The sequence below is a fragment of the Triticum dicoccoides genome, chromosome 3A (genome assembly GCF_002162155.2).
Source record: "Triticum dicoccoides isolate Atlit2015 ecotype Zavitan chromosome 3A, WEW_v2.0, whole genome shotgun sequence".
NCBI lineage: Eukaryota > Viridiplantae > Streptophyta > Magnoliopsida > Poales > Poaceae > Triticum > Triticum dicoccoides.
The window spans coordinates 653,773,062-653,795,773 of NC_041384.1; the positions used below are offsets into that span (position 1 = coordinate 653,773,062).

General features: G+C 50.7%; 1 protein-coding gene, 1 non-coding gene and 1 pseudogene across 2 annotated transcripts; 2 read left to right on the forward strand and 1 right to left on the reverse strand.

The window, feature by feature from the left end:
- Positions 1–1,378: 1,378 nt before the first annotated feature.
- On the reverse strand, positions 1,379–1,460 carry TRNAS-CGA. The gene has a single exon. It is a non-coding gene; the product is annotated as a tRNA-Ser (tRNA).
- Positions 1,461–1,567: 107 nt separating this feature from the next.
- On the forward strand, positions 1,568–4,194 carry LOC119269969 (ribosomal lysine N-methyltransferase 3-like). Its single transcript, XM_037551915.1, has 6 exons — positions 1,568–1,636; positions 1,720–2,092; positions 2,393–2,589; positions 2,758–2,984; positions 3,085–3,149; positions 3,319–4,194. Exons 1-6 carry the CDS (start codon positions 1,617–1,619, stop codon positions 3,991–3,993), a joined length of 1,557 nt encoding a protein of 518 aa, XP_037407812.1. The 5' UTR covers positions 1,568–1,616; the 3' UTR covers positions 3,994–4,194.
- Positions 4,195–5,888: 1,694 nt separating this feature from the next.
- On the forward strand, positions 5,889–22,698 carry LOC119269971 (annotated as a pseudogene).
- Positions 22,699–22,712: the final 14 nt, after the last annotated feature.

Genomic DNA, 22,712 nt, shown 5'->3' on the forward strand with positions numbered 1-22,712 from the left:
ACGAGATTCAGAGGGCAACCTAATCAAAGCGCATGCCTTGTGGTATCGTTTTGCATCAAGTGACCAAACGATGGAGCTATACGCTATCCGGGACGGGATTCAACTAGCCAGAGACATGGGTTACTCACGGATATGTGTTGAAAGTGATGTCAAAGAGATGGTTAGGATGTGCAACTCTGAACTTTCAGAGAGAGCAGCGAATGCAGCTGTTTGCCATGAAATCAAAGAGCTTTTAGGAGGATTTATGAGCTGTGGTCCGTTGTTTATTGAGTAATAAAGATCTTGATTTGCCAAAAAAAGGACAATGGCGCATACCATTTTCTCTCTGTTTCGAGGTAGGCAAAAACAAAAAAAGGCGTCGACATTTCTTGAGCAAGGGAAACTACTCGACTTGTGGTAACCAAGGAGGAGTCTCGTTGGCAGGCACCGGAACAGGGGACTCTGAAAATCAATGTGGACGCGACATTTCTTGAGCAGGCAGGGTGCGGAAGTACATGGCTGGTGGTACGAGATTCAGAGGGCAACCTAATCAGAGCGCATGCCTTGTGGTATCGTTTTGCATCAAGTGACCAAACGATGGAGCTATACGCTATCCGGGACGGGATTCAACTAGCCAGAGACATGGGTTACTCACGGATATGTGTTGAAAGTGATGCCAAAGAGATGGTTAGGATGTGCAACTCTGAACTTTCAGAGAGAGCAGCGAATGCAGCTGTTTGCTATGAAATCAAAGAGCTTTTAGGAGGATTTATGAGCTGTGGTCCGTTGTTTATTGAGTAATAAAGATCTTGATTTGCCAAAAAAAAAGACAATGGCGCATACCATTTTCTCTCTGTTTCGAGGTAGGCAAAAACAAAAAAAGGCGTCGACATTTCTTGAGCAGGGGAAACTACTCGACTTGTGGTAACCAAGGAGGAGTCTCGTTGGCAGGCACCGGAACAGGGGACTCTGAAAATCAATGTGGACGCGACATTTCTTGAGCAGGCAGGGTGCGGAAGTACATGGCTGGTGGTACGAGATTCAGAGGGCAACCTAATCAGAACACAGGCCTTGTGGTATCGTTTTGCATCAAGTGACCAAACGATGGAACTATACGCTATCCAGGACGGGATTCAACTAGCCAGAGACATGGGTTACTCACGGATATGTGTTGAAAGTGATGCCAAAGAGATGGTTAGGATGTGCAACTCTGAACTTTCAGAGAGAGCAGCGAATGCAGCTGTTTGCCATGAAATCAAAGAGCTTTTAAGAGGATTTATGAGCTGTGGTTCGTTGTTTATTGAGTAATAAAGCTCTTGATTTGCCAAAAAAAAAAAGGACAACGGCGCATACCATTTTCTCTCTGTTTCGAGGTAGACAAAAACATTAAAAAAAAAAGCGTCGACAGCAGGATTCGAACCTGCGCAGGCAAAGCCCAACAGATTTCGAGTCTGTCTCCTTAACCACTCGGACATATCGACAGTCTCGCCAGATACATTTCTCATAGATTGGTAACCAGATATACAACTAGTGAAAACCTAAACTTTTTCCCCATTTAACTTCGGCCTTCGTCCCCCCTCGCTTGTCTAGGGAAACCTCCGCGACACCTGACCTGCGCCGCCGCCGCCGCCGCCGCCATGGACGTCGCCACCGCAAGGTAAGAAATCCTTTGCGTTACTCCTCATATTCCAGCCTACGACCTGGACCACCCTCATGCCGTTCCCCGCCTTGTCCCCGCAGCCGCCTCCGCGCCTTCGAGAGCTGGCTGCGGGAGCACGGCGTCGTCTGCAGCGACGCGCTCCGCCTCGACGCCAGCGAGGCCGGCGGCGTCTACGTGCGCGCGCTCGCCGCGCTCCGGGAGGGCGACGTCGTTGCTACCATCCCGCGCCGCGCGTGCCTGACGCCGCGCACGTCCGGGGCCGCGGCGGCCATCAAGGACGCGCAGCTCGGCGGCACGCTCGCTCTCGCCGTCGCCGTCATGTACGAGCGCGCGCGGGGCGCCGACTCTCCGTGGCACGACTACCTCCGCCTGATCCCGGACTGCGAGCCCGTGCCGCTCGTCTGGCCCGAGGACGAGGCCGCGCGCCTCCTCGCCGGCACCGAGCTCGATAAGGTGAAACCTTCTCCTGTAGTAAGTCGCGGTGCGTATGTATCTTAGTCCGTGATTGATGTTGCAATGCAGTAAATTCTGTGAATTTTGCGATATATCTTGCACTAGTTTGGTTAATTTGAGTTGCCTGAAACTGTGGCTTTGTTTGCTCAAATTATTTGTACCGTGAGCTAATTGGACAGTGTCTAATGATGTTTTCCACCATACTGTGAAAATCATATGAGCCAAATTTATCATATCATGCTTCATATCAATCTTGTCCAAGCATAGAGATTTCTCTAAAAACAGCAAATTTCTAGGCAGACAGTGAAGCAAGACAGGGAATTCCTTTGTGAGGATTGGAAAGAATGTATTGAGCCACTCATTTCTTCTGGAGAATTGGGGGTCAAGCCAGATGATCTTAGCCTGGAGAAATATTTTGCTGCTAAAAGTCTTCTTTCATCAAGGTCCTTCCGTATAGATAAATATCATGGTTCTGGAATGGTTCCCCTGGCTGACCTGTAAGCTACATCTACCTATGTAATTGGATTCATTTTACATGCTTATGTTGCAAATGCTTCATCAGTTACCCACACTAGGTCAGCTATTATTACATAGTGGTGACTGATGAGGTATAGTGGTGTGAATATTAACATGGATATGTGCCCTTCACTGTATTTGGTTATCAGTTTTAATCACAAGACTGATGGTGAACATGTCCACTTCACTAAGTCAGACGACTCAGACTCAGACGAAGAAGAAGATGGTGATGATCAAAGTAATGCAGACTCAGGTGAAGAAGGTGACGTTGATCAAAGCAATATAGACTTAGTTGAAGAAAAAGATGACGATGATCAAAGCAATGCTTCTGCTGATGAACCGTCAACTGTTGAAAATTCCACCGCCAAACCTTCAGGTTACTTTCATTGACATATGCATGTACATGATCATAAGTTGTCAAGACTTGTAATTGACTGACGGAGAGTTTCGCTCACGATTATTTATCTACTTATAAGGTGAAGGATATAACGATGAAGATTTGGAAATGATTATTGTCAGAGATGCCAATCCAGGGGATGAGGTAATGCACAGCTACTAACTTGCCATTTGATTTTGCTGTCAAGTGATTATTCATTTTGTTGTGCTGGATCTCCGTAGGTTCGTATATTAATGCAGTCACTGTTCTCCGTTTGGAAGAAATAGTACCATAATAATGATGCAGCTTCTTTTCTTCTCTCTTTGGACTCTAGGTTTATAATACGTATGGTACCATGGGAAATGCTGCTTTGCTTCATCGGTATGGTTTTACAGAACTTGACAACCCATACGACATTGTCAACATCGATTTAACACTGGTCACCAAGTGGTGCTCGTCCAAGTACTCCCATCGATATGCAAAAGCAAGGGTATCACTATGGCATAAGCTAGGCTATTCAGGCTGCACCAGCGAAGATGCCGAGTACTTTGAGATCTCATACGATGGAGAGCCCCAGCTTGAACTTCTGATCCTCCTTTACATCATCTTCTTGGAGCCTGAAGTTTATGACAAGTTGGTCTGCGTAGCTGAGGATCTGGTTGGTGATGATGACCAGCACGATGAGCAGGATACCATCGACAGTTTTGCTAAGGTTGTCGAAGTAACAAGACCCGCCAAAAATGGGGTTGAAAAACTGCCTGATGTGAAGAAGCTACTGCAAAGTGAGAGCATTGTCTCTGCACTTGCATCCATTGCTGACAACCGGGAGAGCCTCTATGGTTCCAGCACTTTAAAAGATGACGAGGAGAAGCTCCGAACATGCTCTCCCGTCGGCGAAAGGAACATTTACCATTCTCTGGTGTTGCGTGTGAGTGAGAGGAAGATACTTGGCAGATTGAGGAAACATGCCTGTAGTTGGCCAAAGACCAAGAAGAGGAAGCATACCTAGTGTTTGAGTTTTGCAGCCAGCAAGCAGCTGTAACTTTTTTGCCTGGTTAAGATGTGTTAGATTCTGAAATGATAGGATCGCCAGTTGAATTTACATCTGGCATTTGTTACTCTTCCTGTAATGATGTGACTTGTAGCTCCTTTTCATTTTTCCCCATATGAAGTTCAGATCATTTGAAGATGCACCCTCAGAGTTTAAGTAGTTGAGACATGCCAGTTTGTGATGCTATGATTACCTTCATTTAGGCCTTGTTCGTTTAATCCTCCTCCCAAGGGAATTGGAGTGGATTGGAGAGGATTTTGGCTTGTAGGAGATCTAATCCCCCTCAAACCCTGCCATTCCCCTTCAAAAACCACCTCAACCGAACAAGGCCTTGAGAGTATGTTGATTCGACTCTTTTTAGTAGCTTTCTTATGTTATTGCTTACACAATCTCACGAGTCCTAGAACATGACCAGCAACAAGACAGTGCCTACTCCAAAGGCCACCACAACAAACTCTGGACAGGCCTAGGTCATATATATTTTCTGAAACAGAGTCAAAACATTTGGCCCATCCATTAATTAAGAAGAATCGAGTTTGTTTTACACGCAACTACGATTATAAAAAAAGTGTTACCCTCCCAGCAACAATTAACCCAAACTTTCACGCCCGTGGTAACCCAAGCCTAGCATGGCTCTTAATAACCCCTAAGATAATTGGTGGCTGAATTGATTTGTGACGAAATATATGAGCATTCCTCTTATTTCAAATAGTCCAACAAATGGTCTGCCTCCCTCTGGCATCGCCGCTGGTCCGCCTCGTCTCCGGTGGCCCTAGGACCATGGAGGCATGGTGGACCCCGGCCATTGCTGGCGGGAGGGATCTTGCTCTGTTTTTAGGTATTTTTATGAGTTTGTTTAGGGTTTGTATCCTATTCAGGAAGATGAAATAAGGTTCTTCCCGCTTATTCCCTGTTCTGGTGATGCGTCTAGTATCGTTAAAGGGTGTGTGGAGGTGTGCCAGCGGTGGATCTCACAGGATTGGGTCGGGGCTTGTCTCCGGTGGATCCGATTGGATCCAGTCTTTATCTGTGCGTCTAGAGGTTGGGTTTTTTTGATCTATACTTCTGTTAATCGGCGACGGTTGCTTTCCTGGCGCGCTGGTCCTGTAGGGTCTTGCCACAACGAATCCCAACTATCTACTACAACAAATTTGGCTCGTCTCAAGTGAGGGAGGAGCGGTGACGGCGGAGTGCTTTTGGCTCGCTTTAGTGTTTTTAGTTGTCGTGAGATGGTCTGCGGACATGAATGTTATTGAAAGTTGTTCTTGAAAAAAAGCAGTCCAACAAATGAGCATGGAAAAGATGCCATGGCCTTTCTATCTGAAATGTTGTTGCTCGACATGTTGCACCACCAATCTTTAAGCGAGGGATGCGCCACGGCAATGCTCACGGACCTTTACTGGCTCATTATGGGGTGGATTAGAGATAGGACACTGTGATTGAATTAAGGAGGGAGGGCTGGCCCCACCCAGCTGAAAATCAGGGGGGCAGGTTTAGTGAGAAGGAAGGAGCCCGTAACCCCCCGTAAAGATCCGTGTGTGTAGCATTTTTGGATGCGCCATCCACGTCGAAGTGTCAATGGCATGGAGGCCAAGCCAATCTACTCACTTGATACAGACTAGAGAGGGCGGAAAAAGTAACGGACATCCACGTCCGACGTGGCAACGCGGAACACGAGCATGACTAAAAGGCGAACAACTCCGAGCTCGTAGTGTGCATATTAATGGATCAAAAATGCTAGACACACAAACAAATACATACATAAATTTACAAACTCTTTTCATGGATCGACATCACTGCTGGTGACCCGGCAGAACCAAAGCCAGAGCCGCCGGGAGGAGCGACGACGACCACAAGCCACCGGGAGGCACCCACCGACGGCGATGGACATCTTCTTCTTGTCGCACGGCTCGCCCTTGCTGTCCATCGACGAGACGATCCCGGCGGAGAGCTTCTTCAGGTCGTGGCTGCCATCGGCCGTCGCTGGCCAGGAGCCGCCGCGCTCCATCCTGGTGGTGTCGGCGCACTGGGAGACGGACGCCCCGGCTGTCAACGTCATCCGTGGCAACAACGACACCATCCACGACTTCGACGGCTTCCCCAAGCCCATGTACTGTTAGGTTAATCTTGTTGAGGCTCCCCGCTCCCCGCTCTCGCCGACGGCCGCTCCGGCCCCGGCGCCCACAGCCTCCCGCCGCTCGCCGCTCCGGCGCCCGGCGGCCACCCTCCACACCCCTGTCCCCATGGGCTCACCGGCTGCCTCCGGCCGCGGTCGCGACCTGCGTTGGCTCGAGTCCAGTCCGTCCTCCGATGGCTCCGCGCGACCCTCCTACCGGCAGGCGCTTTGCGGGTCGTCGGCCGCCGCCCCTCCGCCGGCCTCGCCCTCGCCCCCTTCGCGCGCCATCCGCTCTGAGGTCCACCGGGTCTCTGAAGAGGAGCCCGCCGAGGAGCGCGAGTGGCTCGTGGCGGGTCGCAAGCGGAGGCGGCCCCCGCAGCGCCACCGCCCGCGGCGGCGTGCCCCTGCTGCACGTTCCTCCCGCCTCCCACCGCTCCGCCGTCTGAGCCGCGCCGGCGCCGAGCCTCGGAGGAGTTCTGCTCGCGCTGCCGCTACCATGGCCACCCCAGGGACGAGTGCCGCCGCGACGTCCGCTGCGCGCGTTGCGGCTTCTACGGCCACGTAGCACGCAAGTGCACCAACCCACGCTCGCCGCCGTCCCCCTCAAGCTCGAGCCCGTCGCCCAAGCGTCTCCGGGGCCCCTCCCTCGCGCAGCCCTCGCCCTCGCCGACGGTCTCGTCTCCGGCTCCGTCCATCCAGGGTTCTTGGCAGCCTGTGTCTTCCGGGCCCGCCATCCCCTCCCCCTGCGCCTCCCTCTCGGCGCGGTCCGCCTCCCCCTCTGTCCCCCTCACCGGGCACCCGTCGCTACGGTCGGCTGCCGCCCCCGCGTGCTGAAGGAAATATGCCCTAGAGGCAATAATAAAATTATTATTTATTTCCTTATTTCATGATGAATGTTTATTATTCATGCTAGAATTGTATTAACCGGAAACATAATACATGTGTGAATACATAGACAACCAGAGTGTCACTAGTATGCCTCTACTTGACTAGCTCGTTAATCAAAGATGGTTATGTTTCCTAACCATGAACAAAGTGTTGTTATTTGATTAACGAGGTCACATCATTAGTTGAATGATCTGATTGACATGACTCATTCCATTAGCTTAGCACCCGATCGTTTAGTATGTTGTTATTGCTTTCTTCATGACTTATACATGTTCCTATGACTATGAGATTATGCAACTCCCATTTGCCGGAGGAACACTTTGGGTGCTACCAAACGTCACAACGTAACTGGGTGATTATAAAGGAGCATTACAGGTGTCTCCAAAGGGAGATGTTGGGTTGGCGTATTTCGAGATTAGGATTTGTCACTCCGATTGTCGGAGAGGTATCTCTGGGCCCTCTCGGTAATGCACATCACATAAGCCTTGCAAGCATTACAACTAATATGTTAGTTGTGAGATGATGCATTACGGAACGAGTAAAGAGACTTGCTGGTAACGAGATTGAACTAGGTATTGGATACCGACGATCGAATCTCGGGCAAGTAACATACCGATGACAAAGGGAACAACGTATGTTGTTATGCGGTCTGACCGATAAAGATCTTCGTAGAATATGTAGGAGCCAATATGGGCATCCAGGTCCCGCTATTGGTTATTGACCGGAGACATGTCTCGGTCATGTCTACATTGTTCTCGAACCCGTAGGGTCCGCACGCTTAAGGTTACGATGACAATTATATTATGAGTTTACATGTTTTGATGTACCGAAGGAGTTCGGAGTCCCGGATGAGATCGGGGACATGACGAGGAGTCTCGAAATGGTCGAGACGTAAAGACTCATATATTGGATGATATGGTTAGGCCAAGGGGTCAAGCCCATGAGGCTTTAGGTCGGTGCAAAAGGAGTTTTGCGGAGGCCAGGGGGCCAAACGCCGGAGACCCTGGCGTCTGGCCCTGGGCCAGACGCCGAGGCCCATGGCGTCTAGGCCAGACGCCAAGGATTGTGGCGTTTGGTCCTGGAGTCCGAGTGAGACTCTTGCCTTTCGGGCAAAACCGACTTTGAGGAGGCTTTTGCTCCAAGTTTCGACCCCGGGGCTCAACATATAAATAGAGGGGCAGGGCTAGCACCAAAGATACAACAAGTTGATCCACGTGATCTATTCCTTAGCCGTGTGCGGTGCCCCCAGCCACCATATTCCTCGATAATACTGTAGCGGAGTTTAGGCGAAGCCCTGCTGCTGTAGTACATCAAGATCGTCACCACGCCGTCGTGCTGACGGAACTCTTCCCCGACACTTTGCTGGATCGGAGTCCGGGGATCGTCATCGAGCTGAACGTGTGCTCGAACTCAGAGGCGCCGTAGTTTCGGTGCTTGATCGGTTGGATCGTGAAGACGTACGACTACTTCCTCTATGTTGTGTCAACGCTTCCGCAGTCGGTCTGCGTGGGTACGTAGACAGCACTCTCCCCTCTCGTTGCTATGCATCACATGATCTTGCGTGTGCGTAGGAATTTTTTTTGAAATTACTACGAAACCCAATAGTGGCATCCGAGCCTAGGTTATTTATGTTGATGTTATATGCACGAGTAGAACACAAGTGAGTTGTGGGCGATATAAGTCATACTGCCTACCAGCATGTCATACTTTGGTTCGGCGGCATTGTTGGACGAGACGACCCGGACCAACATTACGCGTACGCTTACGCGAGACCGGTTCCCCCGACGTGCTTTGCACATAGGTGGCTTGCGGGCGACTGTCTCTCCAACTTTAGTTGAACCAAGTATGGCTACGCCCGGTCCTTGCGAAGGTTAAAACGGAGTCTATTTGACAAACTATCGTTGTGGTTTTGATGCGTAGGTGAGATTGGTTCTTGCTTAAGCCCGTAGCAGCCACGTAAAACTTGCAACAACAAAGTAGAAGACGTCTAACTTGTTTTTGCAGGGCATGTTGTGATGTGATATGTTCAAGACATGATGCTGAATTTTATTGTATGAGATGATCATGTTTTGTAACCGAGTTATCGGCAACTAGCAGGAGCCATATGGTTGTCGCTTTATTGTATGCAATGCAATCGCGATGTAATGCTTTACTTTATTACTAAACGGTAGTAATAGTCGTGGAAGCATAAGATTGGCAAGACGACAACGATGCTACGATGGAGATCAAGGTGTCGCACTGGTGACGATGGTGATCATGACGTTGCTTCGGAGATGGAGATCACAAGCACAAGATGATGATGGCCATATCATATCACTTATATTGATTGCATGTGATGTTTATCTTTTTATGCATCTTATCTTGCTTTGTTTGACGGTAGCATTATAAGATGATCTCTCACTAAATTATCAAGAAGTGTTCTCCCTGAGTATGCACCGTTGCCAAAGTTTGTCGTGCCCAGACACCACGTGATGATCGGGTGTGATAAGCTCTACGTCCATCTACAATGGGTGCAAGCCAGTTTTGCACACGCAGAATACTCAGGTTAAACTTGACGAGCCTAGCATATGCAGATATGGCCTCGGAACACGGAGACCGAAAGGTCGAGCATGAATCATATAGTAGATATGATGAACATAACGATGTTCACCATTGAAAACTACTCCATCTCACGTGATGATCGGACATGGTTTAGTTGATTTGGATCACGTGATCACTTAGAGGATTAGAGGGATGTCTATCTAAGTGGGAGTTCTTAAGTAATATGATTAATTGAACTTAAATTTATCATGAACTTAGTCCTGGTAGTATTAGCATATCTATGTTGTAGATCAATGACTCGCGTTGTTGCTTTCATATGTTTATTTTGATATGTTCCTAGAGAAAATTGTGTTGAAAGATGTTAGTAGCAATGATGCGGATTGGATCCGTGATCTGAGGTTTATCCTCATTGTTGCACAGAAGAATTATGTCCTTGATGCACCGCTAGGTGACGGACCTATTGCAGGAGTAGATGCAGACGTTATGAACGTTTGGCTAGCTCAATATGATGACTACTTGATAGTTTAGTGCACCATGCTTAATGGCTTAGAATCGGGACTTCAAAGACGTTTTGAACGTCATGGAGCATATGAGATGTTCCAGGAGTTGAAGTTAATATTTCAAGCAAATACCCGAGTTGAGAGATATGAAGTCTCCAACAAGTTCTATAGCTAAAAGATGGAGGAGAATCGCTCAACTAGTGAGCATGTGCTCAGATTGTCTGGGTACTACAATCGCTTGAATCAAGTGGGAGTTAATCTTCTAGATAAGATAGTGATTGATAGAATTCTCTAGTCACCATCACCAAGTTAGTAGAACTTCGTGATGAACTATAGTATGCAAGGGATGACGAATACAAATCCCGAGCTTTTCATGATGATGAAATCGATGAAGGTAGAAATCAAGAAAGAGCATCAAGTGTTGATGATTGACAAGATCACTAGTTTCAAGAAAAAGGGCAAAGGGAAGAAGGGGAACTTCAAGAAAAACGGCAAGCAAGTTGCTGCTCAAGTGAAGAAGCCCAAGTCTGGACCTAAGCCCGAGACTAAGTGCTTCTACTGCAAAGGGACTGGTCACTAGAAGCGGAACTACCCCAAGTATTTGGTGGATAAGAAGGATGGCAAAGTGAACAAAGCTATATTTGATATACATGTTATTGATATGTACTTTACTAGTGTTTATAGCAAACCCTCAGTATTTGATACTAGTTCAGTTGCTAAGATTAGTAACTCGAAATGGGAGTTGCAGAATAAACAGAGACTAGTTAAGGATGAAGTGACGATGTGTGTTGGAAATGGTTCCAAGATTGATATGATCATCATCGCACACTCCCTATAATTTCGGGATTAGTGTTGAACCTAAATAAGTGTTATTTGGTGTTTGCGTTGAGCATGAATATGATTTGATCATGTTTATTGTAATACGGTTATTCATTTAAGTAAGAGAATAAATTGTTGTTCTGTTTACATGAATAAAACCTTATATGGTTACACACCCAATGAAAATAGTTCGTTGGATCTCGATCGTAGTGATACACATAATCATAATATTGAAACCAAAAGATGCAAAGTTAATAATGATAGTGCAACTTATTTGTAGCACTGCCGTTTAGGTCATATTGGTGTAAAGCGCATGAAGAAACTCCATGCTGATGGGATTTTGGAATCACTTGATTATGAATCAGTTGATGCTTGCGAACCATGCCTCATGGGCAAGATGACTAAGACTCTGTTCTTCGGAACAATGGAGCGAGCAACAGATTTCTTAGAAATCATACATACTGATGTATGTGGTCCGATAGATATTGAGGCTCGCGACAGGTATCATTATTTTCTGATCTTCACAGATGATTTGAGCAGATATGAGTATATCTACTTGATGAAACATAAGTCTGAAACATTTGAAAAGTTCAAAGAATTTCAGAGTGAAGTGAAAAATCATCGTAACAAGAAAATAAGGTTTCTACGATCTGATCGTAGAGAAGAGTATTTGAGTTACGAGTTTGGCCTTCAGTTAAAAACAATGTGAAATAGTTTCACTACTCATGCCACCTGGAACACCACAATGTAATGGTGTGTCCGAACGTCATAACCGTACTTTATTAGATGGTGCGATCTATGATGTCTCTTACCGATCTACCACTATCGTTTTGGGGTTATGCATTAAAGACAGCTGCATTCACGTTAAAAGGGCGCCATCAAAATCCGTTGAGACGACGCCTTATGAACTGTGGTTTGGCAAGAAACCAAAGTTGTCGTTTCTGAAAGTTTGGGGTTGCGATGCTTATGTGAAAAAGCTTCAACCTGATAAGCTCGAACCCAAATCGGAGAAATGTGTCTTCATAGGATATCCAAAGGAAACTATTGGATACACCTTCTATCATAGATCCGAAGGCAAGACTTTTGTTGCTAAATTCGGAAACTTTCTGGAGAAAGAGTTTCTCTCAAAAGAAGTGAGTGGGAGGAAAGTAGAAAACTTGATAAGGTAATTGTACCTTCTCCTTTATTGAAAAGTAGTTCATCACAGAAATTTGTTCCTGTGACTCCTACACCAATTAGTGAGGAAGCTAATGATGATGATCATGAAACTTCAGATCAAGTTACTACCAAATCTCGTAGGTAAACCAGAGTGAGATCTGCACCAGAGTGGTATGGTAATCCTGTTCTGGAAGTCATGTTACTAGACCATGACGAACTTGCGAACTATGGGGAAGCGATGATGAGCCCAGATTCCGCAAAATGGTTTGAGGCCATGAAATCTGAGATATGATCCATGTATGAGAACAAAGTATGGACTTTGATGGATTTGCCCGATGATCGGCAAGCCATAGAAAATAAATGGATCTTCAAGAGGAAGACAAACCCTGATAGTAGTGTTACTATCTACAAAGCTAGAATTGTCGCAAAAAGGTTTTCGACAAGTTCAAGGTGTTGACTACGATGAGAGATTCTCACTCGTATCTATGCTTAAAGACTGTCCGAATCATGTTAGCAATTGCCGCATTTTATGAAATCTGGCAAATGGATAAACAAAACTGAACTCCTTAATGGATTTAATAAAGAAGAGTTGTATACGATGCAACTAGAAGGTTTTGTCAAATCCGAAAGGTGCTAACAAAATGTGCAAGCTCCAGCGATCCATCTATGGACTGGTGCAAGCATCTCGGAGTTGGAATATACGCTTTGATGAGTTGATCAAAGCATATAGTTTTATACAGACTTGCGGTGAAGCCTGTATTTACAAGAAAAGTGAGTGGGAGCACTACAACATTTCTGATAAGTATATGTGATTGACATATTGTTGATCGGAAATAATGTAGAATTATTCTGTAAAGCATAAAGGAGTGTTTGAAAGGAATTTTTCAAAGAAAGACTTCGGTGAAGCTGCTTACATATTGAGCTTCAAGATCTATAGAGATAGATCAAGACGTTTGATAAGTTTTTTTTCAATGAGTACATACCTTGACAAGATTTTGAAGTAGTTCAAAATGGAGCGGTCAAAGAAAGAGTTCTTGCCTGTATTACAAGGTGTGAAGTTGAGTAAGACTCAAAGCCCGACCACGGCAGAAGATAGAAAGAGAATGAAAGTCATTCCCTATGCCTTGGCCATAGGTTCTATAAAGTATGTCATGCTGTATACCAGATCTATTGTATACCCTGCACTGATTTGGCAAGGGAGTACAATAGTGATCTAGGAGTAGATCACTGGACAGCGGTCAGAATTATCCTTAGTAAAATAAGGATATGTTTCTCGATTATGGACGTGACAAAAGGGTTCGTCGTAAACGGTTACGTCGATGCAAGTTTTTGACACTGATCCAGATGATTCTAAGTCTCAATCTGGATACATATTGAAAGTGGGAGCAATTAGCTAGAGTAGCTCCGTGCAGAGCATTGTAGACATAGAATTTTGCAAAATACATACAGATCTGAATTTGGCAGGCCCATTAACTAAGATTCTCTCACAAGCAAAACATGATCACACCTTAGTACTCTTTGGGTGTTAATCACATAGCGATGTGAACTAGATTACCGAATCTAGTAAACCCTTTGGGTGTTGGTCACATGACGATTTGAACTATGGGTGTTAATCACATGATGATGTGAACTATCGATGTTAATCACATGATGATGTGATCTAGATTATTGACTCTAGTGCAAGTGGGAGACTGAAGGAAATATGTCCTAGAGGCAATAATAAAGTTATTATTTATTTCCTTATTTCATGATGAATGTTTATTATTCATGCTAGAATTGTATTAACCGGAAACATAATACATGTGTGAATACATGGACAACCAGAGTGTCACTAGTATGCCTCTACTTGACTAGCTCGTTAATCAAAGATGGTTATGTTTCCTAACCATGAACAAAGTGTTGTTATTTGATTAACGAGGTCACATCATTAGTTGAATGATCTGATTGACATGACCCATTCCATTAGCTTAGCACCCGATCGTTTAGTATGTTGCTATTGCTTTCTTCATGACTTATACATGTTCCTATGACTATGAGATTATGCAACTCCCGTTTGCCGGAGGAACACTTTGGGTGCTACCAAACGTCACAACGTAACTGGGTGATTATAAAGGAGCATTACAGGTGTCTCCAAAGGGAGATGTTGGGTTGGCGTATTTCAAGATTAGGATTTGTCACTCCGATTGTCGGAGAGGTATCTCTGGGCCCTCTCGGTAATGCACATCACATAAGCCTTGCAAGCATTACAACTAATATGTTAGTTATGAGATGATGTATTACGTAATGAGTAAAGAGACTTGCCGGTAACAAGATTGAACTAGGTATTGGATACCGACGATCGAATCTCGGGCAAGTAACATACCGATGACAAAGGGAACAACGTATGTTGTTATGCGGTCTGACCGATAAAGATCTTCGTAGAATATGTAGGAGCCAATATGGGCATCCAGGTCCCGCTATTGGTTATTGACCGGAGACATGTCTCAGTCATGTCTACATTGTTCTTGAACCCGTAGGGTCCGCACGCTTAAGGTTACGATGACAGTTATATTATGAGTTTACATGTTTTGATGTACCGAAGGAGTTCGGAGTCCCGGATGAGACCGGGGACATGACGAGGAGTCTCAAAATGGTCGAGACGTAAAGATTCATATATTGGATGATATGGTTAGGCCAAGGGGTCAAGCCCATGAGGCTTTAGGTCGGTGCAAAAGGAGTTTTGCAGAGGCCAGGGGGCCAAACGCCGGAGACCCTGGCGTCTGGCCCTGGGCCAGACGCCGAGGCCCATGGCGTCTGGGCCAGACACCAAGGATTGTGGCGTTTGGTCCTGGAGTCCGAGTGGGACTCTTGCCTTTCGGGCAAAACCGACTTTGAGGAGGCTTTTGCTCCAAGTTTCGACCCCGGGGCTCAACATATAAATAGAGGGGCAGGGCTAGCACCAAAGATACAACAAGTTGATCCACGTGATCTATTCCTTAGCCGTGTGCGGTGCCCCCAGCCACCATATTCCTCGATAATACTGTAGCGGAGTTTAGGCGAAGCCCTGCTGCTATAGTACATCAAGATCGTCACCACGCCGTCGTGCTGACGGAACTCTTCCCCGACACTTTACGGGATCGGAGTCCGGGGATCGTCATCGAGCTGAACGTGTGCTCGAACTCGGAGGCGCCGTAGTTTCGGTGCTTGATCGGTTGGATCGTGAAGACGTACAACTACTTCCTCTATGTTGTGTCAATGCTTCCGCAGTCGGTCTGTGTGGGTACGTAGATAGCACTCTTCCCTCTCGTTGGTATGCATCACATGATCTTGCGTGTGCGTAGGAAATTTTTTGAAATTACTACGAAACCCAACACGTGCTTCCTGCCCCTGTCCGCGGAGATCGACGCCGCCGAGGATGAGCTCTGGCGCGTGTTGCTCGCCACCGTTGCGGGATGTAGGACCGGGGTGTCTTGCCTCGAGGTGGCCGATATGATCTGCTCGCGCTTCGGCATCCCGACGACGCACTTCTCGGTCCACCGCCACCTCCCGGAGGACTTCCTCATACGGTTCCACGACGCTGAAGATCGGGCCATGGTCGCTACCGCCGGCGCGCGCACCGCCCGGTTCCGCCTGCTTCTTCACCCCTGGAGCGCGCTGGCCGGCCCTGAGTAGGTTCGCGCCCGCTTCCGGGTGCACCTTGAGCTCACTGGTGTGCCGGACCACGCCTGGCATCGCGCTACGGCGGTCACACTGCTCGCACCATTCTGCATGGTAGAACACCTTGAGCCGCGGATGCGCCATGGCACTGACTTGGACATCTTCAAGCTTACCGCCTGGACCCCCAACCTAGACGCGACCCCCCTCGCCGCCGACCTATTCCTTCCAGTGCGCGACGGCATCGACGTCGATGCGGACCCTGACATCGCCGAGCGCCTCGGCATGGACCTGCTGCGTTTTCCAGTAGGGATTCACGTCGCCCGCTGTGAGGATTTCCGCCGCCCCGTCCCTCTGCTTCTGCCGCCGCGTCGTTCTCCCGGCCCTGATTCTGATGGTGGCGCCGGCCCCGACCAAGGGTCGCCGCCTTGCCCAGAGCCTTGGCCGCACCTCTACGATCACCCCCCGCACCATCACGCCGCGATGCCGCCGGCCCCTCTCGCCGCTCCGGCCGCTCCCGTCGTCGGCATGGGGGGCGCCACCGCGACCGACCGCTTGCCGCCTCGCGGGTCTGGCTCGGGATCCTGGGTCCACACCCGCCGGTCGTGTGTGGCATCACGTGGGCCCCTGCTAGGCTGCGACTGGGAGACAAGGTGGCTTTCCAGAAAGCCGCCGCGAATGTGGGCCCGGAGACGGCCGTTGGGCGCCCCTACTCGTCCACTCCTTTGGGCACGGACCGTTCAATTTTGGAGTCCGCTGACCAGGTCGCCGCTCCCACGCCTCCCGCCCCGCTAGCCGCCAACATTCTGCCTTCTGATGCACCTGCGCGCCTTCTGGAGACTGGCCCACGCCCCGAGGAGGATCCCGGGGCTGTCCCCTCATCTGGTCTGCTTCTGCTTTGTGCGGCCCCACCGGAGATCAAGATCCGCTCCCTCGCCAATCCGGATGGATGCAGCAGCGGACCACCCACCTCGCCCCCCGCTGGATAGCTGGCCCTGGCCGAGCACGTGATGGGCCCAGCTACCTCCCTGGATGGCCCCGCCACTGATCCCCACACCGCCCCCACCTCGGATCCCGTTGCGCGCGACTCGCCCGCACCGATCCCGAGTGATCCAGAGCCCACGCTCGCTGATTCCTCCCATGCAGCCGCTCAGAGCTCGCCACTTGGCGCGCATGGCGACGTCCGGCCCCTGGATGCGTTTGTGCAGTCCATCCATCGGCCCATTGAGCAGATTCTCCCGGCCCCTTCCACCCGCAATCGTCGCAAGGAGCTACCACCGAACTTCACGCCCCGAAGGAGCGGCCGGATCGCCAAGGCGGACTGTGGGCTCAACTCCGAACTCAAGGCCAAGAAGCTCCTTCTGCGCCGCCTCGGGCTCGTCTCGGACGACGCCCCCATCTCCGCGGAAACCCTGACGAAGTATGAGCGCCTCTTTCAGAGGCCGCTAGCACATGATGTGCTGCAGGCTTTCACTGATCTGTTTGGCTGGCGCATCCCCGAGCTCCTCGACCCACCTGCCAGCTCGCTCTCCCCGCTGCCTCACGCTGTCGAGGCCTAGCGGCTGCCCTGCCCACCCCAGGACCCAAGCTTTCCTCATGGATCACGACCTACGAATTGTATTTTGGAACGTGCGTGGTCTAAATGCCCCGGCCAAACGCACTGCCGTCTGCAGCGTGATCACCGCTGCTTCCCCTTGTATCGTTTATCTTCAAGAAACAAAGATGTTTTCCCTTTCGTCCTCACTCGTTGCCGAGACGCTCGGCCCGGCCTTTTCCGAGTTCTTCCTCCTCCCTGCTGACGGGACACGCGGGGGCATCCTGCTTGCGTGGCGTCCTGACTTGATTGCGCTATCCGATCCTTACCTCGGCGAGCACCACATCACCGCCCTGGCCTCCTCCCTCGATGGTGAGCATCACTGGTGGCTCACCAGTGTCTATGGCCCGCAAGGCGACGATGACAAGATCGCCTTCCTTGGCGACCTCATCGAGGTCCGTTCATTGCGCGCTGACCCCTGGCTCCTAGGGGGCGACTTCAACATGATCACAAGGGCGGCGGACAAGAATAACTCCTGGATCAACCATCATGTCATGTCCTGCTTCCACCGCTTTCTCGCCGACGAGGAGCTGCGCGACATCTACCTCCATGGAAGGCGGTACACCTGGTCGAGTGAGCGCGACACTCCGACCCTCACGCGCATCAAGAAGGCCCTCTGCAACTCTGCTTGGGAGGCGCTCCACCCGCTCTGCCTGCTTCGTTGTCTGTCCTCAGCGGCATCTGACCACGTGCCCCTCCTCCTGGACTGCACCATGCACTCGCCTGGCACCAAGAGATTTCACTTTGAGAGATTTTGGCCACACACCGACGGCTACATGTAGGTCGTGTTTGAAGCGTGGGCCACCGGGGCCGACGAGCCGGACCCCTTTTGGCGTTTGGTGGCACGGCTTAAGGCCACCGCGCGGCGTCTCCAAATCTGGAGCGCCAAGAAAATCGGAGATGTATCTCGGCATCTCTTGATTGCTCGCGAGCTGATCGCGCGCCTTGATGCGGCTCAAGATCTGCGACCTCTCTCTCCGTCCGAGGCCTAGTTTCATCGACGCCTCAAGGAGGGCTATCTGGGCCTCGCTTCGCTCGAGCGCTTGATCTCGCGCCAGCGTGTCAGGCTTTCCTGGCTGCGGGATGGTGACGCGGGCCAGAAGTTCTTCCGTGTCCATGCCGCGCACCGCAAGCAGAAGAACCGTATCTTAGAGCTGCAGGTGGGCAATATCTCCGTTTCCGCCCCGGCCGCGCTCGCCGAGGCCGCCTACCAGCACTTCTCTGGAATCCTCGGAACGGCGGCGGCGCGCCCTTTCTCCATTGATTTGTCTGCGATCCATGCCGGCCCTTTCGACCTATCCAGCCTCGATGCGCCCTTCTCCGAGGATGAAATCTGGGCCGCTGTGAAGAGCCTGCCACTTGGGAAGGTGCCAGGCCCGGACGGATTTACTGCCGAGTTTCTCCGAAACGCTTGGGAGGTGATCAAGCATGACATCTGCGCCGTCTTCGACAAGCTGTATGCGCTCAACGGGCGTGGATTTCAGCGGCTCAACGAGGCTCTCCTCACCCTCATCCCTAAGAAGCAGGATGCGGCATCCCTCTTCGACTATCGGCCTATCAGTCTCATTCATCTCATTGCAAATTTGTTCGCAAAGGCGCTCTCCCTCCGACTAGCACCGCATCTGGGCAAATTGGTTTCCACGAACCAGAGCGCGTTCATTGCTGGCCGGAGCATCCACAACAATTTTCTCCTTGTTCAACAAACGACTAGACCCTCCACAACCTCAAGATGCCGCGGACGCTCCTCAAGCTCGACATTGCGAGGGCGTTCGACTCGGTGGCCTGGCCTTTCCTGCTTGAAACGCTCCGACACCTTGGCTTTGGAAGCCGCTGGTGCGGGTGGATCTCTATTCTGATTTCCACCGCGTCCACGCGTGTGCTCATCAATGGCGTTCCTGGGCCGCCTATCCTTCACGCTTGCGGGCTGCGACAAGGGGATCATGTCTCTCCGATGCTCTTCGTCATTGTCATCGACGTGCTAAACTCGCTTCTCCAGCGAGCCGTCGAGCGTGGCCTCCTCCAGCGGTTGACCACGAGACACCTGGCCTTGAGTGTCTCCCTTTATGCGGACGATGTTGTCATCTTCTGCCACCCCGACACCCATGACCTACGCACCATTCGCTGCCTGCTTGACATCTTTGGCAAGGTCTCTGGGCTCCGCACAAACTTCGCCAAATACTCGGCATCGCCCATCTAGTGCACCGAGGAGCACGTGGCCACGATCGAGACAGAGATGGCATGCCTGATTGCCAACTTCCCGGTGAAGTATCTCGGCCTTCCGCTATCCATTCGCAAGCCCTCCACGACTGACCTCATGCCGCTTGTTGACAAGCTTGAGAGGAGGCTCTCCACTTGGCTCGTATCCATGCTCTCCTTGGCGATCGCCTTGCCCTCTGCAGACATGTTCTCTATGCCATGTCCATCCACATCCTCGTCGCCATCGCCGTCAACAAGACTATCCTTAGCGAGTAAACCGAATCATTCACCGCTTCCTTTGGATTGTCCACAAGGATGCGCGCGGCGGGCAGTGCCGCGTCAACTGGGACCGCGTGTGCCGCCCCACCTCCCTTGGCGGCATGGGGATCCGTGACCTGCAGCGCACTGGTGTTGCCCTGCGCGCCAGGTGGCTTTGGCTCCAGCGCACTGACACCTCGCGTCCCTGGAGCATGCTTCACCTCCCCCACGACCTGATGGCCGCGCAGATTTTCAGAGCCTCCACCACCTGGGAGGTGCAAGATGGGAGTTCTTGCAAGTTCTGGACGGACCCCTGGATCGAGGGCAAGTCCGTCTCTGAGGTCGCACCCCTGGTTTTCTCTATGGTCTCCCGAGACATCGCCGCGACCGGATGGTGGCTGAGGGCCTCCCCAGGCGGGCGTGGGTGCGCGACATCGCCGGCGCGCTCGGCCCTGCCGCCCTTGTCTAGTACGTTGATCTCTGGCGCACTCTCCAGACCAAAGCCCTCGCGGCCGGGCACGATGTGCTGCGCTGGAAATGGACCGACTCCGGCAACTACTCGGCCAAGACCTACTACCTTGCGCTCTTCCACGGCTCCATCTCGGATGCTTCCTGGAAGCTCACCTGGAAGACATGGGACCCCCTCCGCATCAAAGCCTTCATCTGGCTGGCCCTACAGGATCGGTGCTGGACGGCCGCTCGCCTCGCCCGCCGTGGCTTACCGCACAACGACCGGTGCGTGCTCTGCGACCAGGCCACCGAGGACATGCACCACCTATTTCACTGCTTGCCCCTTCTCCCGCCAAATTTGGCACGAGGTTCTCTCTTGGTGTAGATCAACCGCTACGATCCCGACCCCGGACACGCCTTTCGCGGATTGGTGGATCAACGCGTGCTCCACATCGCCCGCTGCTCTATGGAAGGGTCTAAACTCCATCATTGCCCTCACAGCCTGGGCTATCTGGAAGCACCGAAATGGGTGCATCTTCGACCAGCTGCACCCCTCCATAGCTAGCTTGCTTCGATCTATTCAGGAAGACGCTCGCCTTTGGGCTAGCGCCGGCGCCAACAGCTTGGCGACGATGATCTCTGAGAGATAGGCTATAGCTCGATGTATCGGGGATGAGCAGCCCCTACCCCATCTGCTCCTGCTACTTGTGCCCGCGCCAGCTTGTGTACGCGTGGCCGTTGTAGCACTCACCCTATGTATTTTTTCATCCCTCCTATCAATGCAATGATACGCAATCTATGCGTATTCGCGAAAAAAAAAATCTTGTTGATAGATTGTTTCATGTTTTTCAAGTCATGCATATAGTAGTAGCTGCGGCAATTTGCATACATAGAGACGCCTTCATGTGTGTGCATGCAAGCTACTAGTATTTTGTGTGTATAGGTCAGTGTGTTTAGCCGAGTCAAATGCATGCATAGTTTGTTAGTCACGTCACATAGGCCATGGAGATATTCCAGATAGCTAGCTGGGCGTGCGTGAAGGAGAGTGGCCGCATGGAGTTTGTTAGTGGGTGAGTTAGTAGGTTAGTGGATCAAGTCGTGTGGTGCATGGCATGAGAACCGGGCAGGTTGTTGCCTTGGCTACGTGTGGGTCACTTGTACCGAGTCTTTAAGTTGGACTGATGAATGAGAAAAGTGGAGCCGTGAGGGCTGATGTAAAGATGTAGCGACGGTGTGCCATCAAGGGAGTGCCTTTGCAAAGCCATTGGATTTCTCTTGGTGCTTGTGTGTGTATGTGTTTTTCTTGAGTGTTTTCCATCTGTGTGCTCGTGAGAGAAACAAACCGAGAAGAGAGAGTTGAGAGGAGGAAGAAGAAGCGGTGCTGCATGGAGGCGGCGCCAACATGTGCTTGAGAACAGTTTTGGTTTCCACCGAGACGTCGTCCTGGCAATTGAATTGGATTGCATGGCGTAGTACTACAGAGGAAGAAGCCAGAATTGGATGGTAATATTTCTTCGTTTTGCTGACGGAAACATTTTTCTTTGGCTTGAATTCTTCGAGTTTTTTTTTTGCGGGAATTGATTGCTTGAGTTTGGTGAGAAAGAAACGGTGTTCTTGCTGTTCGTGCAAAATATTTAGGTGCAAAAATTGTGCAAAATGTCAGCTGAACTAACCGAATAAACTGTTCCGCCATCCAGCTGAAGTATCCTGCGCCCGGCGCTCCTGATCTGGCCAAGAGAACCAAGGAGCTCCTGGAGCAGGCTGGGTTCGGGCCGGTGAGCGAGGACCACGGACGCGGGCTCGACCATGGCGCGTGGGTGCCCCTGATGTTCATGTACCCGGAGGCTAACATCCCGGTGTGCCAGCTCTCCGTGCAGACCCACCGCGACGGCACCTACCCCTACACCCTGGGCAAGGCGCCGGCTCCCCTCAGGGGCGAAGGCGTCCTCGTCCTCGGCTCCGGCAGCGCGACGCACAACCTCGGCAAGATGGGGCGCGACGACGAGCCGGTGCCGCAGTGGGCCTCCGACTTCAACACCTGGCTCAGGGACTCGCTTCTCGCCGGGAGGTAATGCCGAGCTGGCGACCACGGCCACGACGGACTCGCAAAGCGATCGCCCCGTGATATCGTGACAATCATTCTCCTGCTTTGCTTGTCATGGCCGCCAGGTACGACGACGTGAACCGCTACGAGGAGAAGGCGCCGCACCCATCGCCGGAGCATTTCTACCCGCTGCACGTCGCGCTGGGCGCCGCCGGGGACGAGCCCAAGGCGGAGCTGATCCACCATAGCTGGGCCGAAGCCAACATGTCATACGCCTCGTACCGTTTCACCACGAAGGACTAGGACTGGACTGACGGCCGCGATCGAGCTTTGCCACACTGCTACGTCCACCCTACGTTGCATTTGGAAATCGGAATGCAAGGCGTTCCAGCTTAAAAAAGAAAAAAAAAACGTCCACCGTGGGCTTACGTAGCGGTTGGTTTGTAATAAGAGAGACCCGGTAAAGAAGGAATGAACTTT